Source organism: Lipotes vexillifer, unplaced genomic scaffold (assembly GCF_000442215.2).
Source record: "Lipotes vexillifer unplaced genomic scaffold, Lipotes_vexillifer_v1.1 scaffold830, whole genome shotgun sequence".
NCBI lineage: Eukaryota > Metazoa > Chordata > Mammalia > Artiodactyla > Lipotidae > Lipotes > Lipotes vexillifer.
The window spans coordinates 41255-66015 of NW_006786980.1; the positions used below are offsets into that span (position 1 = coordinate 41255).

At 50.4% G+C, this 24761-nt stretch overlaps 2 protein-coding genes across 4 annotated transcripts in view; both read right to left on the reverse strand.

Moving 5' to 3' along the window:
* The window catches only part of LHX9 (LIM homeobox 9), an 18079-nt gene extending 12413 nt beyond the window's left edge, over positions 1–5666 (reverse strand). Inside the window, exons 1-3 of one of the 3 annotated variants that reach the window (XM_007459656.1) lie at positions 5574–5666; positions 5271–5333; positions 56–174 (exon numbers count right to left, since the gene is read on the reverse strand). In XM_007459656.1, coding sequence (XP_007459718.1) covers positions 56–174; positions 5271–5298 — 147 coding nt within the window. In that variant the 5' untranslated portion in view covers positions 5299–5333; positions 5574–5666. Of the gene's footprint in view, positions 1–55; positions 661–1180; positions 1241–5270; positions 5334–5573 lie in introns of those variants that run through there. The other 2 variants (XM_007459657.1, XM_007459655.1) reach the window with 2 other exon arrangements.
* Positions 5667–12184: 6518 nt separating this feature from the next.
* CUNH1orf53 (chromosome unknown C1orf53 homolog) lies at positions 12185–16909 on the reverse strand. The gene is made up of 3 exons (XM_007459658.1): positions 16646–16909; positions 13528–13629; positions 12185–12256 (listed from the first exon to the last, which is right to left on the reverse strand). The coding sequence occupies exons 1-3, from the start codon at positions 16907–16909 to the stop codon at positions 12185–12187; spliced, it is 438 nt and encodes a 145-aa protein (XP_007459720.1).
* Positions 16910–24761: the final 7852 nt, after the last annotated feature.

The window sequence follows — 24761 nt, forward strand, 5'->3', positions numbered from 1 at the left end:
GCTGCCCCGCGCGCGCACGGGCGCCGGGCTCCCGCCGCCGCCGGCCCTTCCTTACCGCGTCGCGGCCGTTGAGCTGGGCGCCTTTGGCCAGGCGGGCCTCGGTCTTGGATCTGCGCTCCATCTCCTCCATGATGCCTTGGATGTGGCCTCCGGAGATCCCGTGGAAGAGCATGGCTGGGGGGCGGAAAGGACACGAGTTGTCTTCTGCTCGGCACCCCACTATTTCCATATACACACGCCCGGGGCTCTCAGCTCATCCGAGGGAAGTAGAAGCTGGGACCGCAGAGGCGGCGCGATGGGGGGCTGCGGAGACGCTCGGGGACAGAGGGCGAGGGGGCGAGAGGCAAGAAGAAAGAAAGAGGCAGACGGAGTGGAAATTGGTCTGCTCGGAAAGGAAAAAAAAGAAGGGGGGAGAAAAAGCCCCAGCGGCTCCCTGAAGGAGATGTGCGGAAAACAAACAAACACGGGCGGAGGGGAAAGGAGGCAAAGGCAAGAGAATCTTACTGCTCTGAGAGATCGAGTTACTAATGGGAAACAACTGCAGCGGGGGGAGGAAAACAAAATCTGGTGAAGAAAGAAAATAGTTTTGAACACAAAGAAAGAAAAAGAAGTGCTATTTTCAGCGGTCCCTGGCTGCTTGCAAGTTCCCAGTGCCTGTAGGTTGGGTTGGGGACTGCTCCTGCCGCCGGAGCTGTGTCCAATTTGTTAAGAGACTAAAGCCAGCCCATTTTTGATAATTTAGTAGGAGGAGTTCTCTCCCCGGAGCTGCCACGGATTTTTATTCAGACAACAAAGACCTGTCATACTCCTCTCAACCCCCTGGTGATGGGCAAGTGGGGACAAACATGGGGGGGGGGTAGGGGGAGGCAGTAGGAGGGGGCATTTACTTCCCCCCAACACACACACACACACACACACACACCCTTCCAAGAGTTCCCAGCAATCACGTTTTAAAGGGAAAAAGGAGCCCTTATTGTCCCCGCCCTGGCACAGAAGGCAGAGAGCTGGCCTGTTTGGTCCAAGTTCAAGATCAGACCCTGGCTCAAGAAATGCAGAATGTCAGCTCCCACCTTTACGTTTCCTCCTTGTGGACTTTCTGGTCCCCAGCTTATGGGAACCCCAAATAAGTAAATATTGAAGAGACATTCCTGTCCTCCCCACCCCCTCTTCCTCAATTCACTTTTTTAAAGTAAGTTGCTTCACCTCCCCAAGGGCTCCCGACCCCAGCAGGGACTGAAGCAACCCCCAAAGCGAAAAGGAGCTAGAAGAGCCTATGTTTCTGGAGTTTACTTCTGGCAAAAAAAGATTCTTCTTTGACAAATCAGTGTAGGGGAAAGGCTGTGGGCTTGGAGATGTGATGTGCAACTGAACCGTGACCACAGGGGGATGTAGTCTCTCACCCAGTTCAGGTTTGGAGGGAAACCGATGGCGAGTCCCGTGTCCCGTATGAAACTTGTCAATGTGGGCAGCAACTCAGGAACTCGCGCGAACTTGGCGCCGCCCTCCGGGACCGGGCGCGCCTCCCACTGCCCCGGCTGGACTGGGGGCTTGTACATCTGGACGCGCCACACATTTAGGAGGATGTGAAGGGGGCTTCTCGCCGTGGAGGAAGGGAAGGTGAGAGCTGACAAGCAGAATGGCAGCCCCGCGCCTCACAACAGGCAGGATTGTTCTGTCTCCCTCTGTTCCCGTGAGCGGCGGCCCCTCCTCGGCCCTATTAAGTGTCCACAATACTCTGATATTGTCGATTCATTCAAACCACCAGAAGCCCCCTAGGGGCCCGAAGCGGGGAGCGGGGGCGGCAGGAACCGACCCAGCTCTGAGCCGAGAGGAGGAAGCCCCGGCTGCGCTCTGCTCTGCGCCTTCCTCCCTCTGGCCGCCTGTTTCCCACTGCGTCCCGTCGGCTTTCCCGGGACCGCCCGTTTCTCCCCGGCACGTCCCGGACACCTGGAGGAGTCCCCTGGTGGCGCACTCGCTTCCCTCGGGAGGAGCCCGACATGGAACGGTGGCCAAATCTAGAAAGATAGAGGGAGGGAGGGAGGGAGGGAGGAAAGAAGGAAGGAAGGAAGGAAGGAAGGAAGGAAGGAAGGGAGAAAGGAAGAGCATGGGGCAGGAAGGAAATGAGAGAGGGAGTAGAAAGGAAAGGAAGGAAGAGAAGAATGGTGCAGATCCTGATTTCCTGCCCCAAAGCATCGCCTTCTGAAGCTGCTGGAGTCACCTCTACCACGAAACCCAAGACTCCACTCCTTCCCCCTTACTCTTTTCTCTGGGTCAAAAATAATGTTATTTGCAGACTGGACGCTGTTACGGTTCTCCGGGTGCCAGAATACAGCTCATAAAACACAATTTCACACAGAAATGAAGCCAATCAAGTGAACTAAGCTGGAGACCTCCCCTCACTTTGGCAGCCCTACTGGACAGCAGGGCTGCTATTTACTGTAAGTAATGTAATTAGCCCCTTTGGATGGAAATCAATGAGCTTTTCAAACCCACGTGCACAAACGCTGGGGCTGGGGGCAGCAGCTCTTTCAGAGACAGCAGGTCCTCTCACAAAGGGGCAGACTGCCTTCCCACAAGGCGGTGACTGGGACCGTGTGGGGGGAGGAAGAGGAGGGGTCTTTGAGAAGAACATCAGTCAATTAACCCAAGGAGGCTCCAAGGAAAAAGTAAATATTGGACCTCAATCCAGGGACCTGCTTTGTCTACTTTCTAGGCTAACTCCCCCGGCCGCCGCCCCCCCATGTGGATGTTCAGAAGTGGGTTTGGCTATTGTTGGATTTCGGTCCTGCTCAGCAAAAACAACAAAGAACCCAAGAACACCACTACCTCCTTGCAAGGGCTGAAACTTTGGAGACTTCATTAAGTGAGAGCTTAACAAACAACTCCAAGAAAAAGCCAGAACTTTGTGAAGTCTCCAGGGAAGCCAGGCACAGAAGTCCTGTGAGCCCACCAATCCTTCGGTCCTTCCTTCATCCGCTACACACAGATTTGTTCATTGTGAATTGGGTACAGGCAGGGCAGAGGACCTTCTGCCATCAGCTTCCAGGTTGGAGCCCAGCTATCCCTGCTTTTTCTTATAAAACTCGGGTTGCAAGTTCCTGCGCCGGGTGGGACTTGCTACTTTCCATAAAGATGAGAGCTGCTGGGATTCTTCCTTCTCAGCCAGTGCAGGAAGATTGCAGAGAGCTAGGGGTGGGGCAGGGGGGGCTGCTGGAGTTCGGGAGGTCCTCCTTAGTTCTGGGGAGATCTGAAATCGCTCCCCGTCGGTCCAGCCCTGCCTCCTCTCACAGTTCCTGAAAAAGGAAGCCCATGGGAGCGGAGGATATTTTCTCCAAGAATTGGGCGCGTGACCTGGGACGTCCTAACCTTTTTGTCTTGCAGCCTCGGGGAGATGGCCTAAGAGTGTCCCCCAGCCCACCACTCTCAAAGCACTTTAAGGAGAGAGTCTTGGTGGCTCTGCCTTCTTTCCTCTCTCCAGAAGAGCTGCTGGGGCCCGGGGCCCGCCGAATGACCCTCGAGTGATTCGCACTCGCCAGTTCCTGGGGCTGAGTCCCCGCATCTCTCAATGGGACAGGTGCAGGGACCCCTACCCCCGCGGCCCGGAGGGGCATCTCGAGTCTCCCCTCTAAACTCAAAGCTCTATTTGGAGCAGGGCGGCAGAACCTTGGCCAGGGACTGCCCTCCGTCACGACGGAGCCCACTTCGTCCGCTCTTGCCTTTCTGCTCCACCAGCCACCCAGCCGCTTACAGAGGCCACTTTGAGGAAAGCGGGCAGCTGGGATCGGGGGCAGAGGAGTCGGGATTGAGGGTCAGGGCCTCGGAATCTCCGCTAGGGCGGCAGCCTGGTCCCGGGTTCCCACTCCCTCCGCAGAGGGGTGGAGAGGGAAGCAAAGGGAACGCGCGGCTTGATCAAGCGGCAACGGAGGCTTTAGGGTCCCAAGGGGAAACCCTGCCCCGACTGAGAGAATAAGCGACTCAAGATCTCTTCAGACCTGAATTTTGGAGGCCAAGATCCTGTGCCCCGAGTTTGCCCTTAAAAGGGCAGAGGTCGCCTTTCCGCCTGACCCAATTAAGCTAGTTGAGGCGCCTCCTTGGTCTGAAAGGTGCAGCTCTTGGAGCGGTGTCCGTCTTTGGGCGCCGTCCTGAGCATCCCAGAGTCCGGGGGAGTCGGCGCCGTCCTGGAGCTTGGAGCCGCGCACCCAGCCCTGGGGTCTGCGCTGGGCAGGAGGGGTCTGCGCTGGGCAGGAGGCCAGAGCATAGCCCGGAGGCAAGCCGGCCGTTCTCCGTCCGTGGGCGCAGGGAAACTCTGTGTACACCGAGGGTGGCCGATCCAGACTGGCGCCGCCGCCAGGGCGCCCCTCGGATTCAGTGCTACTAGGAGGGCGGCCTCCCCCCAGCCGGGATGGGAACGGGCTGAGCGGCGCCGGGGTGCGCGAGCTCCAGCGCGAGGAGGAGGAGCCCCGCGGCCGGGCCGCTGCGCACCTCGGCCGGGAGCCCGTTCCGCGCGGCCGGCGCGCCGGGCCCTGCCCTCGGGTGCGCCCTGTGTCCACGCACCCCCCTAGCCCCGCGAGGCCTCCGGCCCGTTGCGCGCTCCCTTCAAACCTCTGCCTCCAACGCCCTTGGGTTCTTCTCCAAGGGATGGCCGGCCGGTGGCGGAGACAGCGCTTCTGAAACCTGAAGCTCTTTTACCTGGGGTTTGCCGCGCAGCGGGCCCGCAGCAGCCGCAGGAATAAAGGCAGCCTCCCCCCGCCCCTCGCCACCCCCGCGTCCGCGGAGATCGCCCGCAGAAACGGCTACGCGGGGGTCAGGTTGAGCCAACAGTGGGGGTGAAACCAGTTTCCAGTTAAGCGCTAATGGGTGAGAAGCGACGTCTTCCTGCCCCCGTCCCCGCCCCATCCCTTCCAGTGAGGAGACGCCCCCAGCAGCTCTGCGAAGGACCCGGAGCGCATCCCTCGCGCCCGGACACCTCGCGGCTTAGTGGCACCGTGACCTCCGCCCCCAGCGCCTCCGCCCTGAGTAACTCAGACCTTCGAGAGAAAGGCAAGCGGAGGGGAACGCGGATTTCAGGAATGCTGTCAGGATACTCGGAACGAGACCATGTATCTTAGAGCCTACGGTTCGCGGTTTAATTTCTAAGACAAACACAAACCCCTCTTGTTCCCACCCGGTGAAGGCGTGCACACGCGCGTGCACACACACGCTCACACACCCACACAATATATGCTCCGGCCTAAGAGAAAGGGCAAGAGAAAGCCTGGTGTGTAACTCACCTGCCTCTAGAGTGGTGCCGTTCAGCATTCTGAGAGCAGCAGTGGATCACTCAGCGATGGTGTCTGCACCGCGGAGAAACGAGCGCATCAGCTACGAGGTGCGGCCCGGGGCCCCGAGCGCCTCCCACCCCCGGGGGGCGCGTGCCATCTGCTCCTCCCGCCGCGGCCTCGGGCACCGAGAGGCCTCGAGGGAAGCCGGGCAGCCTCCGGTAGGTGCCCGGGGCGCTCCCGGGAGCCGGGCGGTCGGGCTCACGCTGAGGGCGGAAAACTGCTCCGGCCAGACAACCCCCATCGGGATCTTACCTTGAGGTCCAGACGTTCCCGCCCAAGAACCCGGTCCTTGGCGAGGGAGGGCGGGAGGCGGCGGCCAGAGGTGCGAGCCAGTCCCCAGATCTCGCCAAGGGGTCCTCTGTTAATCCAAATAAATAAGTCAACCGGTAGCTTGGTGGGTGGATGGTTCTCTCTCTCTCTCTCTCTCTCTCTCTCTCTCCCTCTCTCTCCACCCCCCCCCGTTGGCCTTCTTCACAGCATGATGGTTTAAGGGTAAATAGGCTTTTTACATGGTGGCTGCCATCCGTATGAGCAAGCATTTCAAGAGACCAAGGTTGACACTGCAAGCATCAAAAGACCGACCTAGCCTCAAAAGTCACATAGTGTCTCTTCTACCAAATTCTATTGGTTGAACAAGCCCAGCCCTCATTCATTGTGGGAGGGTACTACACAAAGTGTGAATTTCAGGAGGCATAACTCATTGGGGGGCCATTTTGGAGACTAACTGTCACACTTCTTTGACTTTTCAACAATTATCAGAGACTTGTCAACTATCCATTTTTTTGCTCCCATAACACATCATTTTTCTGTTCTCTTTCTACCCCTCTGACAAGAGTGTCTTGGTGGTATACACAGGCCTCCTCTTCCTCTGGCCCTGTCCTCCAGGCCTGGCTCTAAGTCTCCTCTCTCCTAGATCTCTTCTCTCCCAAAGACATTTCATTCAGATCTATAATTTCAATTAATACCTAAAATGCGTAAGACTAAAATATTAATAACTCCAGCCCAAACTTGTCCTCTGAACGGCATACCCCAACTTCTCAAAACCTCCCCTTGAATATCCCAAAGTTATCCAATTTAGCATGTCTAATCTGAACTCGAAATGGACCACTGCCCTCAACTGGGGCCTCTTCCAGAATTCTCCAGTTTCCTGGAGGATAACTCACTTGGCACTTAGTGGAATTGCCCTAGTTTTCCCAGTTGTGACCGTCCTAAAGGAGCTGATAACCAGTCAGTCCCAGACATATGAGCAAGTCAGAATGGGCTCAGACAACCACAGCTGACTGCAGGGGCAGAAGCGAGCCCAGCAGAGAACAGCCAAGCTGGCCCAGATCAGCTGAACCCCTGCAAACTTGTAAACTAAACAAATGTTTATTTTTGTATGCCACTGAGATTTTGTGGTTTTCTCACTACATAGCACTATTTTGTCAATGGATATCCGATACACTGCAGTTTAAACACTCAACAATTAAAGAATAGTGCAATACCATGCAGCCTTTAAGAACGCTGTGTAGATATACAGTCATCCCTCAGTATCGGTGGCCCCCCCCCCCCGTCGGAATTGACCCAAATCCCTCACCTCTGACCCGCAGCTCCCTCCACCTGTCTTTTATTTTCTATTTATGCTTCCAGACCGGGAAGAGGAGGAGAAAGGGGTGGGCAGAGGACACAGACGCGGATCAGTGCAGGGAGACAAGCTCCGAGGCCGCGTTCAGCCCTTCCAGCCTCTCAGTAATCAGGGAAGGTGTTAATGGAGGACTCGGCCGTTTGGGAACCTCATAAAGCCGAGAGCATCTTGAGCCTTGGGCGCAGCGGGAGGGCTGGAGTCCCGCGGCGCACCCTGGGCTCCCGGGTCTCCATCCGGCCTTGGCCTTCCAGGTGCTGCTACCTCAAAGATGCTGCTGCCAGCTGGTGCCTGCATAGACGGTGAGCGGGCGGTAGCTCCTGCAGGGAGCTGGGCTGAGCCACTGATTGCTCACCCGTCACCTCCCCGCCTTTCCCGCGCGGTCCTCCCTTTCCTCTCTGCGCTCCCGGGCTTGGCGCCAGCAACCCAGCACTTTGGGGTGCGTTCTGCGCTCGAGGGTGGCGTTCTCGGCCGGGTCAGCGCGAGGGCCCGAGGTATCTCTGCAGCCCGGCTCTGGCTAGGAGGCGGGGATGGAGATCCAGCCGGGAGAAAACTAACTCAAACCCTGGGAAACGAGAGTTCGCGGGGACACAGACAGACTCCCACACCTGGACGGGACGAGGGCCCGGTTACCTGGTCTCGGCTTCCCGAGGGGCTGCGTCGCCCCAGCAACCAGGGGCGCAGTCAGGCCGCGGGGAAAAGGAGAGAGAACCGGGAAGCCTGGCCTCTGGACAATTATTTACCCACTCGCCCACCCGGTGCGCCCCTCGCGCTCAGAGATGGGGGCGGGGGGATCTCTGGGAGGCTCCAGCGCGGATGCGGAAGGGGTGTGAGCAGAGAGATTGGCCGCTCCACGGTGCGGGTCCGGGTGAGGCTGCCGCGTTCCCTTCCTGCCCCTCCACCCCTGGGCCACAGCAGGGGCTCCTCCGCAGGGCGCGGGCCGAGCGCGCAGGGGGTTGGGGGATCCCGCACATCAGCGAGCCGCAGGAGACCACTGCCCAGGATGGGGGACCGTGGGACTGTGAAGGGGTAGACCCACCCCTTCGCCCGCCCCGCAAGCTCTGCCCGCAGCTTAGGGCTGGCAAGGGATCCAGCAGGAGCCGCTAATCAAAGCCCTCAGGCTTTCTCTTTCCGTTCCACGTCCAGGAATGTAGCTCAGAGCACCCCGGTAGAGTCCCTCTTTCTACCCAAACCCTTGGTTGCACTAGCCAGTCCCACGAGCCAACTATTCCTACTAGTTTACCTTCTAAGTTCCCCTCACCCCCAACGTTCCCCTTCCCAACCCGTCCTCTTTAGCTCTTTCTGTCCTCAAGAATCCCCCCCTATCTCGGTTCGTTTTCCCAGCCAGGGAGCGGACAAGCCTCCCAGGTTCAGCTCCTCCGCTTGCTGCCTAGGCCGTCGAATGGATGGATGGCTACACCGACCCGAAGACCTTCAGTTGCTCCCGCTCATCTGTGTCCAAAGCAGTGGGTTTAATCCTCTTTGGGGTCACGAACCGTTTTAGGTATTTGATAAAAACATGCATTCTACACACACACACACACACACACACACACACACACACACACAGAGGCAGAGGCGCGCGTGCGCCCACACCAAAGCTCACACTTTAGAATACAAATTTCGGATGGGAAGATGCTATCGCCAGAAATCTTCCAATCCCCCCAGAGCCCATGATTCCGAGTTTTAACTCTCTTTTACACCCACGGTCTCGGGAGGAGGGTGGGGCGTGAGTCTGGAGGTTTTGTGCCAGGAGCCCAACCTGGAAACCGTTTGTAGGGGCGAGGATCAGCCAGTGCGGGGCTTGGGCGCTCTGCAGGGCATCCCGCGGGCCTGGGTGGGCAAGAGACAGTTGCGAGTTCTTCCACGACATTTTCTCAGAGATCGAGCTCTCCAGAGGCGCGCAAGAGGGTGCCAACACACACCCCCCGCGCGCCACACACACACACACACACACACACACACACACTTAAACATCTGACTTTCTTTTTTTTCCTGAGAGAGGGGATACTTCTGGCACCCAGAAGTACCTTTTAATTGTTGCAGGGTAGTGAAAAAGAGCACCGAGTTTTAATCCTCCTTCACGGTCAGACGTCCCGTCCACAACTCAATCCTTTGCTCTAATGTAAACAAAATGGAAAGGCAGGTGTTGACACGCAGTGGGCAGGTGGGGGGAGGAGGGTTCCTTCGGGGAAAGGCGGGGACCGTGAGGTCTCAAAGTGCTCAGGGGAAGGCGACATGCCGATGGCCGTTTGCCAGGTAGTGGGCCCCCTTCCCCAGCCTTGTCTGGAGACCCCGCTGGCCTCCGGCGGTGGATCCGGGCGCGCGGGAAAGACTTGCGGTCGCCTTAGGACACGGCGCCCTGCGGGGAACAAAGACCCGCACCGCGCCCAGGGAGCATCCCCCCTTCTCCAGGCCCCTTCTGGTCCAAAGACACCCATACTGGTGTGGGAGCCCCAGGTTGCACTCGGGGGGGTGGTGGAAATAAAAGCCCTTCCCTTCCTTGCTCTGCAAAATCGATGGGGTCGGTGTGGCTTTTTGAAGAGGGGGGGATGTGCACGTAATCCACCTGCTAGGAGAACGGTCCAGGGCAGGACCTTCTCCGCGAAAGGAAGAACCACCACGGCAGGAACGTATCCCGGCACTCCACCCCGCTAAACACCGCACAAGACCCCCCAGCTTCCCCTTGGGTCTTTCAGTATTAGAAACAATCTAGAAATCAATCTCCCTTGATTTATGGTGCCTGCCTTGCGGCGGCAGGAGTCTCCAAAAACCTTAAAAGTGGAGTAGCAGCGGAGTTGATTTAAACTGGGAAGTCTATTTCTCGGCATCCACGTGTATTTGTACACACACACAGCCAGTAAGAAACCTGACGTTTTACTTTACAAGGTGCGAATACAATAGAACCTGAAGTTCTTGCAGCGAAGCCCATTTATGTGGCCGTATTGTGTGTAATGTGGGAGCACCCGCCGCTGCCGTCCCCGACGTGTGGTTCACGAGCATCTACCCAGAACCGCGGCCGAGAACTTCAGACCTCGGCTCCCCGGCTCCAGAGGCAGGAAAGAGTAAGAGCGTCCCCCTCTCCGCCCACACCCCAGCGGCGGCTCCTCGGCTGTTGTCGCCAGGAAGCCTAGAAGTTCTGCCAGGAAGAGTCACAAAGTCCCACGCAAGGGTCCTCCCGTCTTGGGCCAGTTCGGCGCTGCAGGAACTGCACTGGGAGAAGGAAAGAGCTGCCTCTAGGAGGGAGGCATCCCTTACCTTATTCCCATCTGCCAAGGGGCTTTCTCAAAACACTGCCTTAGGAGGGGGCGGGGACTGGGGGGGAGCCTCAAAGTGAACTTGCAAAAAGCAAATAGAACTCTTCTCTTTGCTTTCCTCCTCCTCGTGTCTCCAGAAAGTTGGACTTCTCCACTCCATTTCCTTCTGGTTTTCCTCTTGGGACTGCTGAAGAAAGCCCCATACAGCTCCCACCCAGAAGATGTCTTTGGTAATCTTCAAGTCTAGTGGGAAACATGGAGCTAGCTGGCTGCTCGTTGACCTAAGAGTGGAAAGGAAAAGTGGCTCCCAGGAGTCCATAAACCTTTCTGGAAAGACTGACTGCCTCCTCTGTCACAATGCTGATCCCTTCTCCTGTTCTCCAAATAGTTCCTGGAGAGGGCAACACCAGGCCACAGACACTGCTCTTTACATCCAAGGAGCGCCCCGGGGCAGTGTTGCTGAGGGAGCCACAGTCAGGAACATCAGAAACACTGGGGCACCAAAACCACCAAGAGTTTTGGGAAACAACTTACTATTTGACATAAAATGAACACATGGCACATTAGAGACTTAATGGGCTTCTTTTCACTCATTTTACAGTTTAGAAGGTGTTTTGTTTTGAATCAAATATGGGAGAAGGCACCAGACCCTTTTTGCTGCTTAAGATTTTTAGAAAGCTTTAGAAAAAACCTTCATTGAGGGCCACAGACAGAGACAAAGGCAGACCTCTGAGATGTTGGAGAACCATTCAGATTCTGCTGGGAGAAAAAGCTGAGGGTCAGCTCTGGGTAAAGCCAGCCTTCCATTTCACTGACCAGCTTTCCCCTGCACGGAAAAGGCTTCCTGGGGGCTGCTATCCTCAGAGGGAAACAGAAAAGGAGGCATGGGGAGGGGACCCAGAACCTGGGTTGGAGACTGAAGCCCAGGGTCTTTGCAGCAGTGAATGAAATAGATGTAAAGCTAATAAAACATCCTAAGACAGATGAGCCTGAAAAGTGCCATCAGAGATGGAGGAGTAAAATGGGGGGGAGAGAAAAAAAGAATGGTTTAATCGAAGCATCTTAAGCAGCCTGACCCCCAAGTCAGAATGATTTAAAGGTTTTATTAGGAGAACAGATGGAAGATGAGAGCATTTCTCACCGCAGAATGGCCCTTCTTGGATACTCATATGCTGCATGATATAGCATTATATCAATCTCCTTATAGCTCAAGATATAAATAAAAGGAAGAATGTATTCAAACTCTTCTGTTTGCCAGCAATCTCCCTTGGGTTGCTAACACTGAGGAGAAAACAGTAGAACTGAGGCTATAAAAAAAAATAATCAAGAGCTACTAATGTGACCCGATTGTTGCTATTTATTTAATGGAACAGTCATTATTTTCTTTCTTCGACATACGTCTAATAATGAAGCAAAAAGACAGGAAAATAATTATCAATGTGCCACTTCAGATACACACAAACAGAGACTTCCCTGGTGGTACAGTGGTTAAGAATCCTCCTGCTAATGCAGGGGACATGCGTTCGAGCCCTGGTCGGGGAAGATCCCACATCCCACATGCCACGGAGCCCATGTGCCACAACTACTGAGCACGCGCGTTGCAACTACCGAAGCCCACGTGCCTAGAGCCCTTGCTCCACAACAAGAGAAGCCACCACAATGAGTAGCCCAGGCACCACAACGAAGAGTAGCCCCCCCTCGTCGCAACTACAGAAAGCCCACGTGCAGCAACGAAGACCCAAAGCAGCCAAACATAAATAAATAAATAAATTTATATTCAGAAAAGAAACACACAAACATTTGCTAGCTTTTTCATTTTATTGATGTTCTTTTAATACATGTTTAAGATTAAGATTAATATATGCTTAAGTTTAAGATTAAACTAGTGCCCAAGTACTAACAGCACAGAAAGCAATTCTGGATTAAGGTTTTATTTATTTTTTTAATAAGGCTCAATTAGATGGAGAACAGAAATGAAATTCTTCTCAAACATAAAAATGTGAATTGAATTGCTTCTTTTTGGATGGATCTTTAACATTGACTTGACCATATGGACACTGCAAAAGTAATAAAACAAGTTACTGTTGAATTATTTAACAATCATCTTGAAAAAGTACACTTTTCATGGTGAAAAAAAGAGACTGCTAGTAACGTTCTATAGATTATTTGATCTACCTCCTATAGACTAAGAGGAGAACGATGGCAACATCTGGCAAATGGTTCTAATTAGGGTCCAAGAATCACTTCCTAAATGCATCCTTCCAACTTCAAGAATTTTACTGTCAAAACCTCACCCTTAAAAAATTCTCCAGTCCTCAATTCAGGCAGAGCTCTTATGGGTTTGATTAGAAACAGCTAATGGCACAGGTAGGAACATCCATAAAAGTGAAGGCTTAATTTTTCAATACTGGCTACTGTTAATACAAGCATTTCATGTCAATTCCTTGATTAGAAAGTAGGTCGCTTAGAGGAAATAACTCCTTCTTGCCCCCCAAACATACAGTCAAAGTGGTCTATAAACAGAGCTTATCTGTTTATAATCTTAACTGTATAACAATTTACTAGTAGTATGCTTTTAAAAAGTTAGAGGGAAGAACCCATTCCCATTTATTTTTTGTTCGAAGTAGAGAATTATTACATAGTTAGTTCATCTTAGTCAGTGAGCACAGAGATATATGGCTGCTGAAATATACATTTTAGGAAACCTACAGCACTAAGTTTGGAGTAGCAAGTTTCATGGTTATTTTAAAGACACAGTAGAAAACAACCACAGAAAGAATGGGGGGGGGGAGAGGAGAAGAAAGCGGGGGGGAGGGGGAGTAGTAGTAATAATAATAATTGTAATAATAATGGAGGAGGAAAGGAAGGGAGGGACACGGAGGGAGGAAATCATTATCATTATAAAAAACCTACCTGTCAATATTAGGCAAGTATCTATTTATTCAGCTAAAAATGAAAAATGAATGCTTCCTGGGATCTAGTTTGCAACATTCTGGATTTCTTTTCCTGCCCTCTTTCTACTTGCCTAGTAAACACAACTTATTTGAAACCTCGTGAAAAGTTTCCTCATAATAAAGAACTCCCATGAATTTCCAAACACAGCGTTTCAAGGAACTGATGCTCACGGTGAAACGTTACAAAATTCCATTAACTTTAAAGGTCCTCTGCTGGTCCTAAGGACTTTATTGTCCATGGCCAGAGCAGCTTGTGAAAAGTGCACACCAGGTCCTATTTAGCATTTTTATTTGACTTGTTTTTCAAATAATAGGTATTTACGAAGTCACGGAAGCACCAAAAACTGCTGCCACCCTGCCGAACTGGTACTCACGTGTCTGCAGGTAGAGCCGCAGCATCTGCCTCTCTGCAAGTGGGCCAGCCGGGTGAGCACCATGTAGCCAGTAGCTGGGTCCACGTAGTTCAGCCGGCCAGCCTGAAGAGTAGTGAAATCAAACAATTCATTCAATCTCAATATTCCTCGTATCTCCTCACCATCATTGCTACTCATAAAATACTGCAACATTTTCTTCAAACAATATTAAACTTCTTCCCAGCCATTTTCGTGGCACTTGCAATTAAGGACTGACTGCATTCCAACACTATACACAATCCAACTTTATGTGACATAAGGAGAAAATATACAGTTTGAGAAAAATGAGAAGTTGACGGAAAAACAAGAACTCCTCTCTACCCAATAACGATGTAGCCACTGCTCAGGTATTTTTCATTCAGTTTCTAGGTAACAAGTTTAATAACAGGTGATTTCATGACTTTAAGAGCTTAAGAGGCTGAAAATGAACTTTCACTCAGAAGTTGCAGTTGCAATTTCAGTACTTAAAATATGTGGATAATGATTTAAACTTACAGAAAAGGTGCTAATCAAAACCAACAGTCCTTAGAGAAAAGTACTACCTTTACTATTATTTAACACTTTTCCTTACCTTCATCGTGTGCTGCTCCACTGCACATTTTGTGCTATTTTCTTTTTTTTTTTTTTTTTGGAGTGTTGTTAGTGCCCTTTTTAAGCAAAATAAAACTATTATTTTTAACATATTAACACTCACTGCTTCACGACTTTGATCAAAAGCAGCTTTTACTACAGCACTTCAGATGTCAAGAAAGCATCCTCTATCTACATTCCAACATAGTCTTAAAAAGCTGTCCCAAGCAGTTGTGCGAAGACAAATAATGCAACCTCTTCTGTGGATTTGGGCCACAAGGGTGATATTATTTAGCCTTGAGATTTTGAAGGGGAACTGTCTCCTGGGCTTTTTCTATAACCCTCTTACCACGCAGTAACTCTGCACCACTATTGCATAGAGCCTTTCCATTAAAATACACGTGACACTTAAATATCTTCTTACGTGTATTTTTGCGTATGTCGCAAACTACTTATTCGGAGTGTCTTTCTTAGTGGCTGAATATTTTGTTCTGGTTCAGCTTTTCATCAACTATGCGTCATGAATAAAGCGTGGAGTAAAAGGACAACTAGAGTTCAAGCCTAGGCTTCCTCTAAGGCATTCCAGCAAAGTGAGCCCAGGGCAGCGGAAATCCAGCAATCAAGTCCCAAGGCCAGCCTAAGGGGCCTCCCGAATCCTTTGGGGCCGCAGAAGCAGATTACATGAAACCAGCAGCACTGAACACTACTTTAGAACGACCGATTGTCAAGACCTTGCTTCTTTATTTACTAAGTCTGTGTTGGAAGACTTGGAAGAAAAGCAAAAGAACGCTGGGAACTCTGTTAGCAGACTTCTTTCCGCTTTTCATTGCTGGGGGTCTTCTGGAACCTGGGAGCCTAACAGATTGCTCCTGGGCCTGGGCTGCTCTCCTGCTTTCCAAGTCAATGGGGAAACGCTGATGGCTGCCCACACAAACTGTAATTTGTCCTCAGTAGGTGAGCCTCAGGCCATGGTGGCAGGAGACAAAGGCAGGGCAAGAGTGTTGACAGTCTGACTGGAGAACAAGATGCCCAGTGATGCAGGTCAGCACACGTGAGAGAGCTACCTGCCTGCAGGTGTGGACGAAGGACCACTGTGAGGGGGCTCTGATTTGTTGAACAACGAAAACAACAAGCTCATTACTGGGTTTGCTTATGGTCTCCTGGACAGCCACTGAACCTGCGATTCTGACACTGATGAAACTGTGTGAATTCCTTGAGTGAGAAAAAGTTTCTTTCCCTTCCCGGGCTGATTGAGCCGGTTGTTCCAGGCCACTGGTGTTTGCTCTATAGAGAATGACACTTTTTGCTTCTATCTACCACATTTATATAGCGAAGTATGGGAACAAATTACACATTATTTTAAAAAGAGCATAAACAAGAACCATCAAAAGCTGCCAGTTATTTCCTAAAGAGTCTTTGTGCAAATGTTTCAACATAGAAGTGGATCTCAGCGCCTACTAACTGCCCATGGAAAAAAAAAAGTCAACTTTAGGCAACCTCCAAGGTTTTCTTCTCTGCTCCCCTGGTTCAGGCAAGACCAAATAACACTAGTCATGTCAAGTGCTGGTCACCCGCAGTGTATTCAAAAGGCTACTTTTGTATCTTTTCTATATCTTTATCACAGAACTCACTTGCTCTTTCAAGACGATACAAATATAAACATGCTACCCTTGAACGTATGTAGTCTGTGTCAGAAAGCATTAAGGGAGGTGATGAGTTTTGATACTGGTGCTAACAAGCAACAGTCAAATCCCCAAACCAGAAGAACACACAGCTCTAGATTGTCTAGTAAAAATGTAAACGCCTATTTATACCTTCTTTTGTAACTCTGCTCCGATAGGTGGAAAGGACGAAAGGATGATAGCAAAAATTAAAATAAATTAAAAATAAGTTCATGTTTTATGTTTTCATTATTGAAATCATTGGATGGCAGTGTTTAACTGATACTGCAGATAAACACACACATATCTCCCTGGGACTTCTCAGCTCCTCTACCTCCTCTATCAATGCCTTACACCACTCCCCCAACCCCAAACACACACGCACACACATGCGCGCACACGCGCGCGCACACACACACACACACACAGGCCAGTGATGACAGGCCCTAGACTGCGACCGGAGTTTAGCTCGGACACTGATCAGAAAGGAGTCGCGCTCATACTCAGGATAGATCCACGTTAACTCTTTGCCCGGAATAGGAAACTGTGGCCAGTTTTCAAGCGAAAAGTTCTGAGCGGTAAGCTTGCACACCGTCAGAGGCCCGAGGCAGGACTGCACCGACCTCCGGCAATCCCTCTCCAGACCGGGGATGCGCAGGCGCACCTATCACCGGGCGGCCGGGAAGGGCGGGGCTGCTAGGGGCGGGGCTGCCGCGGAGGGCGGGGCGGGGTGTCTGGGGAGGAGGGGCCTCACTGCGCAAGCGCGTGGTCCCTGGGGCTGCGGTCCGGGCGGGGCGGGGAGGGGCGGAGGAACCCGGGGGCCCGTGAGGGACGGGGCGGGGCCTCACCGCGCAAGCGGCGGCGTGAAGCTCCGAGATCCTCCGCTCCGCCGCTGTTAACTCTTTGCTCGCCGGACGCCTCGCTGCTTCCTCCGGCCCGCCCTGCGAGTCGGGCCCAGACCCGCCGCGGTCTCCCTGCGAAGCGGAGCAGAGGGTGAAGCTGAGGCGCTGTCGGAACCCTTCTCCGACCCGGGGCGGTTCTGGCGGCGGGGCGGCGGACGGCTGCCTCCGGAGCGCAGCGCCCGCGGACGCCGGTACCCGCCAGGCCGCCATGGCTGCCGCCTGTGGGAGGCGGGGCGCTGGGGCCACGGGGCGGTCCGTACTGCTCCCGCAGAGCCAGGCCGGGCCCAGACCCGCCACCACGGACCCCGCCCTCCGAACCTCGACCCCGGACCCGCCCTCCGGTCCTGGACCCCGACCCCCACCTCCTGACCTCGGCCCTACGGGTTCTGACTCCCTCTCCGACCCAGGGCCCCGGCCTCCGGACTCGGATCCCGCCCTCCGACCTCCGACCCCTTCCTCTGGACCTGGATCCCATCTTCCGACCCCCGACCCGGACCCCGCCCTCAGATCCTTGCCCTCGGACCTGGACCCCGACCCAGCCCCGGCTCTCCGGCTCCGGACCTTGACCCCTGACCCCGGATCCCGCCCTCTGGTCCTGGACCTGGCCCTCCGAGCCCAGACCCCCGACCCCGCCCTCGCCCTCCGGACCCGGACCCCGGCCTTCCGCAGCCCCACCGGCCCTGCCCGGCAGATGAAGTGGACCTTAGGCAGCTGAGGAGGCTCCCGCGCGATGCGGGGACGGGGAAGAACGTGCCTTTTCCACTCTCTGGACTTTCATTCTAGGTGTTCCATTGGTCTTCTGAGGTGACACGTGGACCTTTTTTCTCGTGTCAAACTAGTCTTGGGATCTTTCAGCATAATCGCTACAACTAAGATGCCAGAAAGTGATCAAAATATCCCAGGTTTGTTTATAACCCGCTTGGGCTCGTCCAGAAAAGGCTGAGTATCTACAGGTGATGTGTGCTTGGAGGGCAGCTGGAAGGGGAGCCCTCACGGCCTGGTTCTTTGACCCAGACTAAAATGAGGACCAAAAGGAATAACGGGCAGTGGTTTCATGTTGCAAAGTATTTGCAAAATCCAAACTAAAATTATATTTCCCGTCCGAAAGATGAGAGAAAGTTATTCTGCTACCCTCCACAAAATTAAATTTGAGAAAATTAGCACAAGCCCAGGAGGTCACTTCAGGCGTTAGAATTAAATTAACACCACTCCTGACTCCCACCCTCAGCGTGTGTTTCAGGCTTGAAGAGTAGCCGTTTTGTAAGTGTTCTTCACTTTTTGAGAAAATGAGGGCAGGAATTGATCCCTGAGGACAAGAGTAGATTGTTGAGTGGTGCAGGAGAAGGATGACCCTGAACCATCACCACCCCTTTTTTGGCATCTGCATTTACCTATAATCATATCTGGATTCTCTTGGTAGGTGCTGATTGAAACGACCCTATTGGTCTGTTATAGTGAATCTCATAGTGAATTAATAAATCGGAATCCAGACCAATTTCCTTTGTGTTGGAATAATAAATGAGTTTATTATTCCAAATTAGTTTATTATCTCCTCAAATTAGATCTGAGAAGAGTTCAAAACGTGGAAGCCTGAGGAGGGACCCTCAGTAAAGCTATGGAAAGAGCAACTGTGATTAGAAAAAGGAATTCACCATAAATCAGTTGCGTGTGTTTGCTTTTTGTGTTTTTTTGTCAAACCAAATTATCAAATAAAGGAAATAAGTCTGGAAGTTCCAGTTGATTACATTGTTTTTAAAATTGAGGATGAGGATCTATTAATAGTTCATGACATTAATTCAAAGGGTGGAGACCAAACTTTATAGAAATGAAATAGACTAGACCAGGTTCAAATAGAAAATAATAGTCATCTAGGAAGAGTAAACACTAGTTTGTGCAGCTTTTGCTTTGGTGGATGAGGGGCAGGTGTGAATATAGAGGGGTAGTAGCAAGGGAGATCTTTGTGATAATAGAATAGTTCTGTGTTCTGGTCCTGTCAGAAGTCTACACATGTGTTTAGAGGTAGAACTAGAGTACTTTGTTCCAATGTCACATTCCTGGCTTTGATTTGTGTTACAAGTGTATAAGATGTAACCAGTGGGGGAAACTGGGTGAAGGGAACCTGCTGTACTATCTTTGCAACTTCTTGTGAATCTAATTATTTTAAAATTTAAAAACAGTACTTGGGGGCTTTCCTGGTGGCGCAGTGGTTGAGAGTCTGCCTGCCGATGCAGGGGACACGGGTTCGTGCCCCAGTCCGGGAGGATCCCACATGCTGCGGAGCAGCTGGGCCCGTGAGCCATGGCCGCAGGGCCTGCGCGTCCAGAGCCTGTGCTCCGCAATGGGAGAGGCCACAGCAGTGAGAGGCCCGCGTACCGCAAAAAATAAATAAAAATTAAAAAAAAAAAAACAGTACTTGGAAAAAGAGATGTTAAAAAAAAAATAGCTTTCCGATTACCCGGTAAAGCACATCATGAATTAACCAGAACCTTTCCTTATCTCCTCCATCCCCAGGTTTAAAAATCATCCATTAGTTAGTAAGGCCTTTGGGCATTTAGGCTCAGAAAGCTGTTTTGTGGGACTTCCCTGGTGGTCCAGTGGTTAAGACTTCCCGCTCCCAATGCAGGGGACCTGGGTTCAATCCCTGGTCAGGGGACTAGATCCCTAAAAATTCCGCATGCTGCAACAAAGATCCTGTGTGCCACAACTAAGACCTGGCGCAGCCAAATTAATAAATAAATAGACATAAAAAAAAAAAAGAAAGCTGTTCTGTACCATTCACGTTACATGTGTGTGTATTCTTATATATCTTTAAACATAATCTGAGCTGGAAAATCTGTATATTTAAGAGTTGATAAAGTATTTTAGTACAAATCGTTTCCAAACAAATTTGATAATTAGAGTGTCATTTAGACTTTGAATAGATTATCTGCCCGTTTCAGTTTTCGTCTGATCTTCACACTTGGGAGTCAGTGTCGTGGCACGTCACGTAACTTTCATTCACTGCATCTCTTGTTTGAAAGACCCTCCTTGGATCTTGACCCTTACCTTATTCTAGTGTGTGTTCGTTTCTTCTCAGACTGTCTGCTCTCACAGTAGACAACACACCTGTATGAAAATGGGGGCACAGTGTTCCACCTTAGAATGGTAAATGTAGTTCCCACTTTATTTATGAAGGATTTACACCCAGGTTTGCTTTAGAAAGAGTTCTGTGCCACATCTCTGCATGTTACATGATATGGCATATATTTTATACCCCTTTCTATCATCTGTGATGTTTGTGTTGATACTGAACATGTTTGCTATTTGGAGGAGGAGGAAGGAGATTCAGAGAAATGTTTCCCTAGGCTTCCCTAGGTATTGATTTTTAAATAGGTACATTAGGCCTCTCTCTGTTGTAGGCTGTGGATCACACAGCTTTGCCTGATTACAGTAAAAGGGATGGGCTCCCATCACAGTGAGGCAGGACTTGATCTAGGCTCAGTGCCACGGCCAGAGCTCAGGCTCCTTTCCCAGCTCTGCCTCCTTATTGCTCGTGGCCTTTTCAGGCAGGTGCTTTTCTTGTGGGTGAAGGATGGCTGCAAACAGCTTTCTCATCCTTGGCCAGCTGAAAAGAGAGCCTTGTTATGAAGCTCCTGGATGAGAAGAAGGCTTTTTGCCCCCAGGAGTTCTAACAGCCATCTCTTCATCACGTGTCCGTTCCTGAACCGATCTTCGTGAGTGTAGGTTGTGCCGAAGGCAGTCGGGGCCTGTCTCGGGAACTGCCTTGTGAACCCTCCCAGACTCAGGCCTGAGAACGGCCTGTATTGATGCTGGGGACACACTTAACAAATGTCCACTGCAGTGTGACTTGCAAAGGCAAAATAAATTCCTCCAACCCACCCAGTCCTCTTAGCATTTAGTATTAATTGCTTATTGTTTAAAACATTTTTCATTGTTCCTCTGGTTCCCCTCTAGATGTCCTTCCTTTGATCTTCCACAATTATTTGCTCCATTTTAGCTTTTTATATGTAGTAATTTTGGGGGCACTGTTTTCTTAACAGATTGTAAACAAGATGGTAGGGCAGCAGTCCCCAACCTTTTTGGTACCAGGGACCTGTTTTGTGGAAGACAGTTTTTCCATGGACGGGGTGGGCTGTTGGTGCAGGATGGTTTAGGGATGATTCAAGCGCATTACATTTATGGTGTACTTTATTTCTATTATTATTATATTGTAATATATAATGAAATAATTATACAACTCACCGTCATGCTGACAGGAGGCAGAGCTCAGGCAGTAATTGGAGCGCTGGGGAGCGGCTGTAAATACAGATGAAGCTTCCCTCGCTGGCCCACTTCCTGACAGGCTGTGGACCAGTAGTGGTCTGTGGCCCGGGGGTTGGGGACCCCTGTGGTAGGGAATATGCTGTTTTCATCTTTGTATCTTCACAACCCCACCTGTACTTTTTTACCTATTACTATGACACAGTGAATAAAGGCTTTTCAAATGGGCAAGTCCGTGGTTGTTCATTCTGAAATATATAATCCTTAGCTAGTGGATAAACATTTCATATGAAATTCTAAAATTAACATTCTTTACATAATGATGCAAATTTGAAAGTATTTACTATGGATTAATAATTGCAAATAAATACTTTAAAAACTGGGTGATAAAGATACTAACTCTGAGGTCTTATTAAATTGTATTTATTAAATAGCATTGGGCCATTTTACTGACAATCAGGACATATGTACACATTATCAAATTGTCTGATGTAAGCCCCCAAAACCTGCCTCTGATTAATTTTAAGTGTTATTATCTGTGTTATCTTTTAACGAATTATGAATGTACTGCACTGTTAGTGGGCAAATGGGTGCTGAGGTCACAGAGCACAGACGTCTTGTCCGGGCACTGCCTGTTTTGCGCAGTTGTTTTTGGACACTGGTTTATGTATTTGATGTCTTTCAAATAGCCGGATGGTGAGTTATGACATGTCATGCTCCACGTAGAGCGCATTTCACTCTCAATTCTTATGATTGAGAGCAAATGTTACACACCCCTAAGGTAGCCCATAGGGAATCTTCGTTTCATTTCATCCGACATCCCATAGCACACTTTGTTTTACAGAGCTGGTCTTAGAAAATTCTTCGGGGAATTATAACTGTTTCTGTTTGCCAGCCCAGCGAATCTCGGCTTTTTCACGAGGGGTGCTCGCCCACCAGCGCTGCCTGTCCGGAGCGCTCCTGCACTCGGCTCCTATCTTTCCGTTTTATTTTTGTCTCCCTGGACAGACAAGCTGTGGATGGGCTGCCTGACATGAAGGAATCTCGCCATTTCAGGTCCTCCTCCACACTCGCAATCACTCTCTACTGAGCAGTAGACCAGCTTCTTCCCCCACCGCCAAGGTGAGGCGGCAGGCATAACTTGATGGTTAAATTCGGGGCACTCGGACAGACAGTACTTACCCGACTGCATTGAAAGCAGCAGCCCTCAGCCCTTCTCACTGCACACTGTGCCCTCCCATGATTTAATCTATGCTTACGTTTTTAATCTGCTGCCTACATGCTCACGGCTCCCAGATCTCCGCACAGGATCCACGCTTGTGAGGTCCAAACACCTACTCTTCACCTGCCTGCTGTACAGATACACTTACAAATACCCCCAAACTCAGAATGGACTTCACCATCATTCCCTTCGAAGTCCTACTGCCCCGTTTATTTCCTCTTTTAAAATCACAGCAAATTCAGAGATTTCTTTTCAGAGCATGACCCTTCACTCTTTCCACATCTCCCCGCCCAGGGGATCACCATGTCCTACCCATTTTACTTATCTATGTCTCAAACCTGTCCTCCTTTGCGTCTGTCATTCTTCTCGTTCAGTCTGTTACCATTTCTTTCCCCACGGCTACAGCTAGAACAGAATGGCTCATTGATGTAAATAACAAATAATGAGGACTTATTCTGTATTAGGGCCCTCTCCTAAGTGCTAGAGACGGATTGTTCGTATTTCGCGTGCGGTATTTATTCTGACAAAGATATCCATCAGCTCCTTGAAGTGGTGAAGTCATGCCTGTCGCTATGTCCCCTCCTCTATGAGGTCGCTATGTCCCCTCCTCTATGAGGTTCAGGTCCCTGACTGCGCATCTTGCTTACTGCCTCCTCTGCAGGCTGGGCTGGGCACACCACTTCAGTGCTCCATAATATCCAAAACGTGTCTCTACGTTTGCACTTTCTTATTGTATGGTTTTGTATTTATGAGGGCTTTTTTACTAGCAGCTTGTGAGGTCTTTGAGGGCAAAGGATTGTCTTAATCATCTTTGTATCCCTAGCAGCACAAGTACATAGGAAATGCTAAAAAAGAAAAGCTTGTTGAAATGAATGGATGAATGCATAACGGCAGCAAAACCCCACATCTGAGTCACACAGTAAAGAAATGATACAAATGCACTTTCCCCTAATATTTTATGATTAAGAATCAGTGTTGGGTTTTATTGACACATCGGTTGATCTCAGTCTGTTGTCCTGAGAGACAATATCCTAAGATAACAACAAGGTAACCGTGATTTTATCTGGTAATCTGTTTAGTAAGCTCCCCCCAATCATTGAATTAATGGTAAGTGCAGTGTATGGGCTGCATTTCAAATGAAGTCAGTGTATGTTGACAGTGAAGTGCAGCCTTGTTAACCCTGAACAATCATTCCAATTATAAACTACATGCACACAATCACTGTCACATAAAATATCCAGACTAATTACTTCTAGCCCTTTTGTTATGCAATTATTCGAAATGAAACCTACTCTTACGGATATTCGGTATTAACAGTGTATTTCCCAGAAAGAACATTGCTAAAGAGCTAGCAAGAATGTGATTCCATTTGTACCTTATTACAATAGATGGATCAGTGTTGTGCTTTTACAATTACACGGGCAGCCACTGTTTTGTAGGATTTCCCACATGCCAACACAGCAGCAAAGAGATCTCGGTTCAGGTCGTAAATACAACATACAAATCAGAGCCTTGTTCTCTGCACTCTTGCTGCAGCCTGAGGGAGAAAAGCATGTCCGCTGTTCCATGACTGCAGTGAAAGGCACACTGAGTTTCAGGTCAAATATCCATGACATTGATGTGTCTGACTAGTCTGCCTAGTATGGTCTATGTTAATATCTTCCCCGTGGTGGGCAGGAGGGATGTGCCTCAGTGATCAACATAGCACACAAGCCTTTTAGGTTTCCTACAGGTGTAAAATTGATGCATCTATGGAGTCCTGTGGAATGTCGACCTTCTACATGTAGCTAAACTGTACACTTGCTGTGTGAATGGTCATATTTGTACAATTCTATGAGGATGCTCTCACCACCAATTGCTCTATCTGATGGTATTTCTTTTTTTTTTTTTTTTTGCGGTACGCGGGCCTCTCACTGTTGTGGCCTCTCCCATCGCGGAGCACAGGCTCCGGACGCGCAGGCTCAGCGGCCATGGCTCACGGGCCCAGCCACTCCGCGGCATGTGGGATCCTCCCGGACCGGGGCACGAACCCGTGTCCCCTGCATCGGCAGGCAGACTCTCAACCACTGCGCCACCAGGGAAGCCCTGATGGTATTTCTTGATGACACATTTCAATACCATTGTTAAAGAAGATAGTTTTGGATTTGTCTATGCTTGTGATTTGTTCAGCTTTTCCTTCATGGACTTTGAAGCTCTGTTATCAGGTGCATAAATACACAGGATTGTGATAGCCCCTTGAATTTCCCCCGTTATCATTATATAATGTCCCTTTTTACTTCTGATAGTTTCCCTTGTTCTGAAATGCGCTTTGTCCGATATTAGCATAACCACTCCAGCTTTCTTTCTTTCTTTTTAAATTTAATTTATTTATTTATTTATTTATTTTTGGCTGTGTTGGGTCTTCGTTTCTGTACAAGGGCTTTCTCTAGTTGTGGTGAGCAGGGGCCACTCTTCTTTGCGGTGCGCGGGCCTCTCACTGTCGCGGCCTCTCTTGTTGCGGAGCACAGGCTCCAGACGTGCAGGCTCAGTAGTTGTGGCTCACGGGCCTAGTTGTTCTGCGGTATGTCGGATCCTCCCAGA

Excerpts from the sequence above, each read along its gene's own strand:
- CUNH1orf53 (XM_007459658.1), bottom strand. The coding sequence starts at position 16,909 with ATGGCGGCCTGGCGGGTACCGGCGTCCGCGGGCGCTGCGCTCCGGAGG. Across the intron at positions 13,630-16,645 it reads TTCACGCCGCCGCTTGCGCG|GCTGGCCGGCTGAACTACGT; the intron begins GTGAGGCCCCGC and ends ACTACTCTTCAG. Across the intron at positions 12,257-13,527 it reads GCGGCTCTACCTGCAGACAC|TGTCCATATGGTCAAGTCAA; the intron begins GTGAGTACCAGT and ends TTACTTTTGCAG.